At 43.5% G+C, this 13774-nt stretch overlaps 1 protein-coding gene across 1 annotated transcript in view; it reads right to left on the minus strand.

The window, feature by feature from the left end:
• Window positions 1-13774, minus strand: part of BFSP2 (beaded filament structural protein 2) — a 73626-nt gene that overhangs the window by 29153 nt on the left and 30699 nt on the right. Inside the window, exon 3 of the mRNA XM_073567948.1 lies at window positions 1744-1900. Coding sequence (XP_073424049.1) covers window positions 1744-1900 — 157 coding nt within the window. The remainder of the gene's footprint in view (window positions 1-1743; window positions 1901-13774) is intronic.

The raw sequence follows: 13774 nt of genomic DNA on the forward strand, positions 1-13774 counted from the left end.
ACAGTCAAATGGTCAAACTGAGCGCATGAACCAAAATCTGGAGCAGTATTTACGATGCTTTGTGTCCGACAACCAAGAGGAGTGGTCTACTTTCCTTCCTCTGGCCGAGTTCGCGTTAAACAATCACCGTCAAGAGTCATCGGGAGAGTCTCCGTTCTTTTGTGTTTACGGTCAACATCCTCAATTTTGTACCTTACGTCAGGGTGACTCGGGGGGCGTCCCGGAGGAGGACCAGCTAGGAGCTCAATTATCATCGGTCTGGAGGAGGGTGAGACAGCGATTGTTGAGCATGAGTGCGAGGTACAAACGGGTGGCTGACAGTAGACGCATGCCAGGTCCGGACCTGTGTGTGGGTGAATGGGTGTGGTTAGCGACTAAAAATATAAAACTCAAAATTCCATCTTTAAAATTGGGTCCAAGGTTTATTGGGCCTTTTAAGATTGCTGCCATCATTAACCCAGTTGCTTATCGGTTGGAACTCCCTGCAGTATACAAGATACACAACGTGTTTCACAGGGCTTTATTGAAAAAGGTGGTAGGCTCTGTGGACACGACGCCGATGCCACCTCCAGTCATGGTGGATGGCGATTTAGAGTTTGAGGTCTCCAAGGTAGTGGACTCTCGAGTTGTGCGCCGTACTCTTCAGTATTTGGTACACTGGCGGGGGTATGGTCCGGAGGAGAGGTCTTGGGTACCAGCCTCGGACATACATGCAGATCGGCTGGTCAGTTCTTTTCACCGTCGTCATCCGGACAAGCCGGGTCCTATGAGTCTTGAGGGCCCTGGGGTCCCTCGTAGAAGACGGGGTACTGTCATGTCGGACGCTATTCACACCACAGCGTCCGGCAGGCAGAGGTAGTTCCACCTCCGTCCACTATAGCCTCAGTGGCGCCGGCTTGAGTTTCTCAGGCTATCGGGGGTTAATCTAGCTGAAGATCAGGTTGGATGTTTGGTCACGCCCACGGTCTTTAAATAGTCGTGCTGGCCTATGGGCATCGCCGATTATAGCTTGTGTGTCATACCAAGTGGTTCCGGTCTGGGGTGGAGGTGTTGGAGAGAGAGAGAGAGATTCATATCTGGTGTTGTATGATCCATTGTTACCTTCTCGCCTTCCCATATTTGTGTTTTGTTGTGCCCTGTTCACATTACTGTATAGTCCTGTGTGTATGCGGCGCGGTGCAGTTTAAGTTCTCCCTGTCTGTCTTTATTGTTTGGGGCTTTGGTGGTTTGTCTCCTCACTGGGTGGAGGGTGGAGGGTTAAGCTTAGGGCTGAGCAGGAGATAAGGAAAGGGTGGAGGCTCAGGCATTTGCACCATCAGCAAAAACCCTGGGTTGAGGGTCAGACAGGGTTTCCCCTAGTTAAAGGGACATCACAGGGGCCCCGGATATTTCTGCCTTAGTTGACCTAAGCCCCGCGTGACAGGTTAGTTCTCCAAGATGTTTGGTATATCCTCCTCCTTCAAAAACTTTGGTGAAATGTACCTAGAAGATTTGATGCTGTTTTGAAGTTAAAGGGACATCACACCAATATTGATTTGATTTAGATTTCTCTTTTGTTCATTCACTTTGCATTTTGTAATTGATAAAAGATATAATAATAATAATAATAATAATATAATAAAAAAAACTAACACTTTTATTTTTGAAACTATCCTAATTTACAGCATTTTGTCAATATCTGCCTAACACTTTTGCAGAGTACTATGCATTAAAGAAATTAGTTGCTATAAGGTTATTTTTTACCTCTTCATGATTTTTGGATAGCAAACCAAGCTCCTCTTTCATGCTGTCTATTTGACTTTCCAAATCCATTTTTGTCAAGTTTGCATCATCAATCACTTTATACAATGACCGTATCTCCTCCTCCACGGCTTTTTTAAAAGGTTGCTCATTCTCATATCTGCAAAATAAAAAGATAAGTGGTTACAGTTTTTTTTGTAGAGTAAATTGATAATATGTGCTTATTTCTTATCCCCACAACACCACAACAGTCTCCTTACCCCAAACAACTTAAAGGGAGCCTATCAGCTGTTGGGGCCGCTATACGATGTGGCCACTGCCTTTCAGGGCTTATCTACAGCATTCTATATTGCTGTAGATAAGCCCCCGATCTGACCTGCAAGATAAGAAAAATAATTTTTATTATACTCACCCAGAAGGACAGTCCAGTCCGATGGGTGTCAACAGGGCAGAGAAGTACGCCTGCGCAGGAGCGCGATGACTTGGAGCCATGAAGAAAGCAGGAGGGTGGCATCACACGAAGAAGGGAGGCATTGAACCCGAACCTGTGACACCCATCGGACTTGACGGCATCAGTGAGTATAATAAAACTTGTTTTTCTTATCTTGCAGGTGGGATTGGGGCTTATCTACAGCATTATAGGATGCTGTAGACAAGCCCTGAAAGGCAGTGGCCATATCTTATATCGACCAAAACTGCTGACAGGTTCGCTTTAATGGATCTGGTAGAATATTTCTTCTAGACCCTGATCACCAATAAAATGTGTGCTCTTTTTAAATTAGAATGCCCCTGGTGTGCTGAAAAGCTTATGACTTTATCTTCAATTACATGGTCTGTGCTTCCTCAGACCTAAAGTTGATATAATTTACATCATCATTTCTTGATTGTGGCCTATCACCCTGCATGTTCCAAGAGGGACAAAACTTAGAACAGCCATAGTCACAAGAAGGTGACAGTGGAGAACGGAAAATTTTGTCTAAGTAGGTAGATGATGATGAGACACAGTTGCCGATAAGTCAGATTGATGTTAAGTCACCAAGTCAGGAGGACCACGGCATGGAAGTGGAAGGTGAGGTGGTGGATGACGAAGTCACTAATACAACCTGGGAAGCTGGTATGAAGAGCGAGGCCAGCAGCACTGAGGGGGAGGCATCGGCAGCACCAAAACAGGCAGGTAGAGACAGTGGGGTAACAAGAGGGACAAGAGAGTCAACTGAGAGCACCGACTGAGAGAACAGAGCACCCACACTCGTGAATTTCTCCATCAAAGCGTTAGGTGTTCCCCAGTCTGGGACTTTTTTAGGCTGGGTTCACATTAGCGTATCTGTGCACAGCATATGCCTGCGTACAGATCTGCATAAATCCGCATGCGTCTTGCGTACCTATCTTTAACATTGTATATGAAGGAACATGCGTTTGCATGAGTTTGGGTGCAGATTTGCCGCGCACGCCAAACGCAATATGTTACATTTTTGATCCATCAAATATGCGAAGGCATGCGCATGCTGTATATTACATCAAAACAACGCATTACTGTCTATGGGAATGCATTGGGATGCATGGATATGCGCATGCATGCGTTCGATACTCATGCGTACTTCAGACTGAGCATGTCCGGGCACTGATGAAATCCCAGTTGTATAAAAGGGGGTGTGGACACAGGAAGTCCAGAACTCTCAAGACTGTGGATGGGATATCAAGACTCTTTGTAAGTATAGAAGCTTTGAAAATGTCTGTCTGTCTCTCACTGCAGTCTGTACTTATGTTTTGCTTTCTGTTCCTTGTAGACATTGTGGTGCTGGTGTCCTGGATCCTTGTTCTGGATATCTCCTGTCTTGGATTTCTCCTGTCTTGGATTTCTCCAGTCCTGGATTTCTCCAGTCCTGGATTTCTCCTGTCCGGTGGTGTGGTACTGGCCCTCTCAGCTGCTTAATGTAAGTATGATTGTCTGTACTTTTCAATTACTATGTTGCTCTGCCCAGTCTCAGTCTTCATCTCTTATGTTTTTCTTTCTGTTCCTTGTAGACTGTACCGTGCTGCTGTCTTGGATTGAGGCCTGTTCCAGATTTCTCCATTGCCGTATTTCTCCTGTTTTGGATTTCCCCTGTTCTGCTGTCCCTGTGTTGTACAGCCATCTCAGGATTGTGCTGCAGTCCCGGTGTTGTGCTGCTGTCCTGGTGCTTTGCTGGTGCCCCGGGTCTGAGCTGCCTGACTGCTGTGCTGTTGGACTATCGCCTGTAATGTAGGCATCCATTGTGTTTTAAATTTCTTTTTTTTTCTTTGGCTTCATTATTGCTGGCTCTAGTTAAATTTTTCTTATCTATTCTTTTCTAGTGTTTCACTTGACTGCTGCCTGCTATTCCAACATGTCCTCCAGTGAAGACCAGAATGCTTCCAAGAGTGGAATGACAGTGATTACATAATCACAGCTGATATACTGATTGGTATGCATTGACTGACAATAGACATGTGGTAAATCATGTATTTTCTTTACAGGAACCTTCCAGTACGGAAGAGCAGGAGCAGTCGATTGGAAATGAAGCTTCCCAGGGTCGTTGGGCTCAAGTTCCTGAGGAGGAAAGATGGTGTGTAAGAAGTTTATTCATTATCAGAGTTGTGATTGAATGTGGTTTCAGTTTTGTATCATTAAAAACTATATGACTTGCAATTTTTTTCTTTTTATTTTATCTATAGGTTCCACAACATGAAGAAGGCAAACCCATGATTGACAATGACAAGCTCATTACTCTTGTGCAAGAGCGAGTAGCGTTGTAGGACACCCGTAATCATCACCATTCCGACTCAGGATTGATTAGACAACTCTGGGAAGAAGTGGCCAGATTGCTGTTGGATGATTGGGACCATGTCACCCCACAAGACAGAAATGATTTTTTGTGAGTATTGCAATGTGGTCTGACGCGTCTGTTTTCCTGTAAATGTAGGTGCCTTTTTTACAATTTATTTATTATTATTTTTTTTCTTCCCCATTCACAGTGAAGAGAGTAAAAGTCTGTTGACGTTCAATGAAGGATCGCTTCAACAAGGATATAAGAGAGGAGATTCATGTTCAAAATGGTGCTGCTCTAAAGGTCTCAAAATATAAATACCATCATATGCTGTCTTTTCTGAGGCCTGCGGTTGCTCAGCGAGCATGAGTATCTTTTGTGTTGTGTTACTATTATCTAAGCTATTTTTTTTTTTTTTTTAGTAATGTTTGTAATTTATTTTCCACACAGAACCTGGAGCAGCACCACACAACCTGTATCGTCCTAAGTTAGAGTGGCCCCTAATCAACCAGCCACTGAACAGTCCCAATCATCCACTAGCGATGGAGCAACCAATGCAGGCTTCACAGACTGGGGAACAGGCAGCCGGTCCATCAGGTTTTCCCCTCTCCCAGCCCTCTGACACTAGTTTTGTTGGGTCTGCTCGCCAGCGGCAGAGGGCCTGGGAGAGGTCAATCATTCCCGAGTTTGTTCACTTAAGCTCGTTCTTCCAGGATGGGATGAAGGTGATTGGAGATACTCATGTGAACACACTTTTCCAGGAAGTCCACAGACACCTTGCACGCCTGGAGCCGACCTTCAGGGACCGTAGAGACATTTTTTTTCCACAATAGAGCGGGGAATGTCGGAAAACCTGCCGCCTGCAGCTGTATGTAATCAAGGCCTGTCAGGCTGCTTACACTGAGGCCATGCAGCAGTCCCATCTACAGTCAAGATATCACCAGCTGCCACACATTTCATTTCCTACACGGCAACAAGGACCAGCACAGGACCAGTGGCAGAATACGCCAGCACCACAAGAACTTGGATACCAACAACTGAGGACAGTGCAAGTGAACTATCCTTCACCACTGCTGGACATTACGGCAGTTCCTACAGTTCCCAGCTACACCACGCAGCCGAGTGCATCACCCCTCCAGCTTGCAGCACCCACTATGCAGCTGAGTGCAGCACCACTGCAGCATGCAGAACCCACTATGTAGTCGAGTGCAGCACCCCTGCAGCATGCAGCAACCACCACGCAGCCGAGTGCAGCACCCCTGCAGCATGCAGCACCCACCATGCATACGAGTACAGCACTCCTTCAGCATGCAGCACCCAAAATGCAGCCAAGTGCAGCCCCCTACAGCATGCAGCACCCACCATGCATCCGAGTGCTGCACCCCTGCAGCACGCAACACCCACCACACCGCTAAGTGCAGCACCTCTGGAAATGGAAACCAAAAAACGCTGAGTGAACATAAAAAAAGGGGAACACTCAGCACCCCAAACAAAAGCCAGGGAAAACAGGGAAAAGTAAATTTTGCAAAAAAAATTACCCCCCCACCTACACCCTCCCCTCCCAATGTCTCTGTCTTCCAATCTGTTTACACCTTCCCTTGTGTCTCTACCTTCCAATGTGTCTATCCTTTCAAATTTTTTTTCCAATTTGTGTCTTCTTCCCCCAATGACCCAATCCTCCATTTTGTTGCCACTTCCCCTGTAACCACTTCCTCACCCACTCCTACCAAATCATCCCAGCCTGACACCCCCCCAGGTCCAAAATGTCACACCATCGAACAGACACCGATCCTAAACCCCATTTTTATTTATTGTTTTCAAATTAATGTTTGTTAAATTCAAAATTGTTTTTATTTTTTTAAATATTTTTGTTAATAATAAATCTTTTGCTTTCACAATCATTGTGTTTATCTCTTTATTTGAAAATGCACACATGTGTGTATTCTATAATGGGTGTTACAGTGGAGGTGTTATTATTAAAGTCAGCAAACAATACAGGTACATTTACAAGCGGATTTAACCATTTTGTCTTGCCATGCCACACGTCCAATATCAGAAACAAAGTAAGTAGCAAAGTTATCCCTCATTTGGATAACTTCCAATGTAGTCCTCAGAGGGTGATCTTTGTAATCCTGCAATGTGATAGCTACAGGTTCCTCAAGTTCTAAGTGGTGTCGCTCTTTCACCAGGATGTAATTGTGCAGAACAACACACGCTTTCACTACCTCATCAATTGTCTCAGTTTTTAGATTGATGGCTGTTCCCAAAATGCGCCATTTAGATGCCAGCAATCCAAAGGCACACTCCACAGTTCTTCGTGCCCTTGTCAATCAGTAGTTGTAATCCTTTTTCGTGTGATTCAAGTCCCAACTCGAGTATAGTTTTATGAGGTTGGCACACATTTGAAACACCTCATCCCCAACCACAACAAACGGCATTGTCGGTCCTTCAGTGTTCGGAAGAGGTCGTGGCATTGGAAAATTGAAATTATTCCCATACAAACGTTGGCCCATGTCAGAGTCTTTGAAAATCTGAGAGGCATTTGCTCATCCAAATGAGCCAACATCCACGGCAACGAAAGTCAGCATCTGCAATTGCCATGAGAACAATCAAAAAGTATTTTTTGTAATTTAAATACTCAGATCCACTTCCAGCAGGTTTCAGAATCCGAATGTGTTTGCCATCTACAGCCCCCAAACAGTTTGGAAAATTACAAATGTCCTTAAATTTTGTAGCATTTTCCAGCCAGAGTTCAGTTGTGGGTTGGGGGAGAATTCATCACATAAAGCACAGCAGGTGTCTGCAACTATCCCAGAAAGGGTGGACACTCCAATCCGGAATTGAAAATGTAGAGATCTTAAGGTCTCTCTGGTAGCCAGGAATCTGCGGAACAGAAAATGGAAAAAAAAATCAGTAGATGGCTTTTATAACAATAATAATAATGACATGTGTTTCCTTTTCAAAATTATGTACCTCAGGGTCACCAACAGACGTTCCTCAGCAGGTATTGCTTGACGTAGTTGTGTGTCCTGCCTGGTGATGGATCCTCGGACACGTTGCAGCAAGTCATTGAAGCTTTGTTCCGACATCCTTGTGTAGTCGTAAAACATCTCCGGGTTTTCAGGCAGCTCGGTGTACAACGAGTAGTAGGCTCCACGACTCTCTCGGACTTCAACGATGGGGTGTTGCCAATAGCGACGACGTCTTCTCCATCTTTCTCTTCTTTCTTCTTCACAAGCCACAGCAAAGGCAAAAGCCAATTTCAATGCCAAATTCAGATTATAATAGGTCTCCATGCCGAGATCCATCTTGAAGCTGTATACAATGTGTGTGGCTTGTGTCAAGGAAATTTTACTGGAAAAGCATTGTCTGCATACCCAAATTCCCCTGGAAATATCGAACGCATGCAAAAACGCATACAAATGCATGCACATGTAGCTTTTTTGTGTCATGCATAAGCTGATGCGGAGAAAAAACGCAGCGTAAGCATGCATATAAATGCGTTTTTGCATGCATTTGCGCATGCAGAGGAAATGCTGCTCACACATACGCTAATGTGAATCCAGCCTTTATTTAGAAAATTGATGACGTGTTCAATACTTACCATATTTTATCCACTGTATGTCTGAAGGTCTTGAGGACCAATCACATAGGCACTACAGATTTACAATAACTCCCCACATGTTAAAAAGATAGTAGTACAATAAAAATACAAGGCATACATCACCAGATGAAAAAAAGTAACTGGATAAGCCGAAAAAAAGTAACTGGATTAGACATGGCATAACAAAACATAACTGCTCACAGAATGGTGCTTACTAGTGATGAGAGAACACTAAAATCCTCGAAAAGCTTGTTACTTTAACTGAGCACTTCCTAATCCAAGGTTTTTCCCAGCAGACCCTTCAAGGAGGTCTGAAGGCAGTAAAAATCTTGAAAAGGATGGAAGGACAACAGCATGGACCTCTGGAAGCATCTCTACCTCCCAGATCGCTGCTGAGGACAATGCTGCCACACTTTTACTCCACTTTAAGGACTGATAAAACATTCAAAATCGAAGAGAAATTGGACTTTACAGGAAAAAAATGTTAATAAACATTCTTTCCTGAACAATAACTTGTATATAAGGCAAAATTTAAAAAGGATTTTAAAAAATAATAATTTAAAGGGAACCTGACACAGGTTTGACCCGATATGAGATAACACCACCACCACCTTTCAGGCCTGATTTACTGTACAGCATTCTAATATGCTGTATATATGCCCCAAAACCGACCTGCAAGACAAGAAAAGACCTTTTATTATACTCACCTGCGAGGCGGTCTGGTCTGAGGGGTGTCGCTGGTCTTGGTCTGGCGAATACCTTCTTCCTTCAATGCTGTCCTTCTTGCTTTGAGTGGATGACGCATCGTTACATCATATGCACAGTCTCCCTGGCATCGCGATCTTGCACATTGTCGGAAGAGGTAGGTCTTTAGGTTCCACACATTCATCCACACAAACACTCTTCAAATCCTCAAATCCTTGGGCGCCTTCTATGAACTCTGAGCTTTAGTTTTTTCCATAAATTTTCTATTGGATTCTGGTCAGTTGATTGGCCATGCCATTCTAACAGCTTTATTTTCTGTCACAATTCCTCCTATTGGTGTGTCTTGACACAGTAAGTGACATTTCAGTCATCCAGTCTGGGTCAGGAGCATGCTGAGCTGTTAGTATGGTGATGGACAGGTTATCCACCAATTGGAGGCTTGGGCATGCTGAACTGTCAGTATGGCTAAGTGAGAGCCCACCTGCCCAACAGGGCCATTGCGAGCTGAGATTTCTCCATGTGTCTCATTCAGAGTGATTACCTGGATATTTAGCTGTTTCTCTGCCTCTAATTAGTGCTAGTTGTAGCTCTAAACTTGGTGGTATCTGCATGCCTGTTATTCCTATTCTTGATCTCAGCTCTATTGTTACCTGACCTCTTGACCTTGCTTCTGATCATCCATTTGCCTAGCCCCTTTACCTTGATCTCTCACCTTTCTGAAATCCTGATGTTGGACCGTGACCTGACTATGCCTTTGTCTTATGCCTTTGTTTATGACAAGCTCTCTTGGTATCTGACCTCTGACCTCTGGGTACCTCTTGGCTACCCAGCCTCATGGATTGTCTGTGAGTAGTAGCTACAGTCACATTTTATTTTTCTGAAACCAGTTGAATGTTTCTTTGGCTGTGTGTTTGGTATTATTGTCTTGCTGAAATGTCCACTCTTGTTTCATCTTCATCGATCTGTTAGATGGTAGCAGATTTTTATCAAGAAAGTCTAGGTGCATTTGTCCAATCATCCTTCATTCAACTCAGACCATGGTGTTCCCACCTCCAAACTTCACTGTTAGGCTAGTTTCACACTAGCGTTTATTCCATGCAGTGCACGGCGCCGCTAAGCCCCACCCCCTGCCGGCTCCCTGCCTGCCCCATCCGGTCATCGCCGCCTACTATCGCACATGGACGCTTGCGATCTGCGCACCCTATCTTTAGCAGAGGGTGTGCAGATCGTGCACTGGCCGTGCGCTAGTAGGATTTTGGCGTGCGTTGCGCACTTTTAAAGGTGCGCCCGTGTGCGCCGAACGCAGCATGTTGCATTTCGGCGCGCTCGGCGCACCTTCAAAAATGCGCAGCGCACGCCAAAATCCTACTAGCGCAAGGCCAGCGCATGATCTGCGCACCCTATGCTAAAGATAGGGTGCGCAGATCGCAAGCGTCCATGTGCGATAGTAGGCGACAATGACCGGATGGGTGGGTAGGGAGCTGGCAGGGGGTGGGGCTTAGCGGCGCCATGCGCTGCGTGGAATAAATGCTAGTGTGAAACTAGCCTTAGAATGGTGTTTTTAGGATGATATGCAATGCCTTTTGGCCTTCAAACATGGTGTGTATTATGGCATCCAAAGAGTTCAATTTTGGTCTGATCTGACCAGACTATATTCTCTCACTATTTCTCAGGCTTGTCTAAATGTTGTTTAGCAGTCTTTAAACACACTTGAACATGCTTTTTGTCCAGGAATGGATTCTTGCGTGGCAGGCAAGCATACAGGCCATGGAGGTTGAGTGCATTACTTGTCGTTTTCTTTGAAACAATTGTACCTGCTGATTCCATTTCTTTCTATAACTCTTTGTAGGTGGTCCTTGTCTCTTGGACAACTCTTCCCATAATTATTTTCACTCCTCTGTCTGAAATCTTGTTGGGGAGATCCTGGTCAGTTTACAATGAAATTATGTTCTTTTCACTTCTGGTTTATGACTTCCACAGTGCTCACTGGAACCTTCAGTAGTTTAGAAATTTTTCTGTAACCAATGCCAGCAGTGTGTTTTGCAACAATAAAGTTGCGAAGGTCTTGAGACAGCTCACTGGTTTTACCCATAATGAGTTATGTCTTGTGTGGCACCTGGGTAATGAAGCACCTTTTTATAAGCCATCAGTTGAACCAGCTGAGATTGTTTTTCACTAAGTGATAGATTTTATTTCTAATTACTGATAGGTTTCAGCTGGTGTCATGACCTTCCATGTTTTTTGCACCTCTTTTTTCATGTGTTCATTACTTTTTGCCTGTTTCATTTCTCATTATTGCACATAACTAAATTTATGGATACCTGGTTACTGACATCTGTGTAGAATTTCATGGCAATGGCACCATTAGAGATATTAGAAAATTGGTGACGTGTTTAATACTTATTTAGCCTGCTGTTTATTTTATTACTTACTAGCTGAAGAGCCCGGCGTTGCTCAGGCATAGTAACTAACTGTGGTTAGTTATAACAAATTATGATTATATTGCACATAAATTGTCGCTGTATGTCATCTCCCCCTGTATATAGTGTATATCTGTTAGTCATCTCCTATTGTATATAGTATATACCTGTGTGTCATCTCCTCCTGTATATAGTACAGTCATGGCCAAAAGTATTGACACCCCTGCAATTCTGTCAGATAATACTCAGTTTCTTCCTGAAAATGATTGCAAACACAAATTCTTTGGTATTATTATCTTCATTTAATTTGTCTTAAATGAAAAAACACAAAAAGAATTGTCCTAAAGCCAAATTGGATATAATTCCACACCAAACATAACAAAGAGGGTGGACAAAAGTATTGGCACTGTTCGAAAAATCATGTGATGCTTCTCTAATTTGTGTAATTAACAGCACCTATAACTTATCTGTGGCACCTAACAGGTGTTGGCAATAACTAAATCACACTTGCAGCCAGTTGACATGGATTAAAGTTGACTCAACCTCTGTCCTGTGTCCTTGTGCGTACCACATTGAGCATGGAGAAAAGAAAGAAGACCAAAGAACTGTCTGAGGACTTGCGAAACCAAATTGTGAGGAAGCATGAGCAATCTCAAGGCTACAAGTCCATCTCCAAAGACCAGAATGTTCCTGTGTCTACCGTGCGCAGTGTCATCAAGAAGTTTAAAGCCCATGGCACTGTGGCTAACCTCCCTAGATGTGGACGGAAAAGAAAAATTGACAAGAGATTTCAACGCAAGATTGTGCGGATGTTGGATAAAGAACCTCGACTAACATCCAAACAAGTTCAAGCTGCCCTGCAGTCCGAGGGTACAACAGTGTCAACCCGTACTATCCGTCGGTGTCTGAATGAAAAGAGACTGTATGGTAGCAGACCCAGGAAGACCCCACTTCTTATCCTGAGGCATAAAAAAGCCAGGCTGGAGTTTGCCAAAACCTACCTGAAAAAGCCTAAAACGTTTTGGAAGAATGTTCTCTGGTCAGATGAGACAAAAGTAGAGCTTTTAGGGCAAAAGCATCAACATAGAGTTTACAGGAGAAAAAAGAGGCATTCAAAGAAAAGTACACGGTCCCTACAGTCAAACATGGCGGAGGTTCCCTGATGTTTTGGGGTTGCTTTGCTGCGTCTGGCACAGGACTGCTTGACTGTGTGCATGGCATTATGAAGTCAGAAGACTACCAACAAATGTTGCAGCATAATTTAGGGCCCAGTGTGAGAAAGCTGGGTCTACCTCAGAGGTCATGGGTCTTCCAGCAGGACAATAACCCAAAACACACTTCAAAAAGCACTAGAAAATGGTTTGAGAGAAAGCACTGGAGACTTCTAAGGTGGCCAGCAATGAGTCCAGACCTGAATCCCATAGAACACCTGTGGAGAGATCTAAAAATGGCAGTTTGGAGAAGGCACCCTTCAAATATCAGGGACCTGGAGTAGTTTGCCAAAGAAGAATGGTCTAAAATTCCAGCAGAGCATTGTAAGAAACTCATTGATGGTTACCGGAAGCGGTTGGTCGCAGTTATTTTGGCTAAAGGTTGTGCAACCAAGTATTAGGCTGAGGGTGCCAATACTTTTGTCCGGCCCATTTTTGGAGTTTTGTGTGAAATGATCAATGTTTTGCTTTTTGCTTCATTCTCTTTTGTGTTTTTTCATTTAAGACAAATTAATTGAAGATAATAATACCAAAGAATTTGTGTTTGCAATCATTTTCAGTAAGAAACTGAATATAATCTGACAGAATTGCAGGGGTGTCAATACTTTTGGCCATGACTGTATATACCTGTGTGTCATCTCATCCTGTATATAGTATATACCTGTGTGTCATCTCATCCTGTTGATAGTATATACCTGTATGTTATCTCCTTCTTAATATAATTTATACCTGTGTGTCATCTTCTCCTGTATATAGTATATACCTGTATGTCATCTCCCCTGTATATAGAGTATACCTGTGTCATCTCCTCCTGTATATAGTATATACCTGTATGTCATCTCCTGTACATATTATATACTTGTATGTCTTCTCCTCCTGTATATAGTATATAATTGAATGTCATCTCCTCCTGTATATAGTATATACCTGTATGTCATATCCTCCTGTATGTAGTATATACCTGTATGTGATCTCCCTTGAATATAGTATATACCTGTATGTTATCTCCCTTGTATATAGTATATACCTGTATGTCATTTCCCCCTGTATATAGTGTATACCTGTCTGTATGTCATCTCCCCTGTATATAGTAGCTACCTGTATGTCATCTCCCCCTGTTTATAGTTTATACCTGTATGTCATCTCCTCCTGTATATAGTATATACCTGTATGTTATCTCCCTGTATATATTATATACCTGTATGTCATCTCCCCTTGTTTATAGTATAGACCTGTATGTCATTTCCCCCTGTATATAGTATATGCCTGTATGTCATCTCCCCTGTATATAGTGTATACCTGTCTGTA

This window comes from Dendrobates tinctorius, unplaced genomic scaffold (assembly GCF_039654945.1).
Source record: "Dendrobates tinctorius isolate UK_male_01 unplaced genomic scaffold, ASM3965494v1 ptg000005l, whole genome shotgun sequence".
Lineage (NCBI taxonomy): Eukaryota > Metazoa > Chordata > Amphibia > Anura > Dendrobatidae > Dendrobates > Dendrobates tinctorius.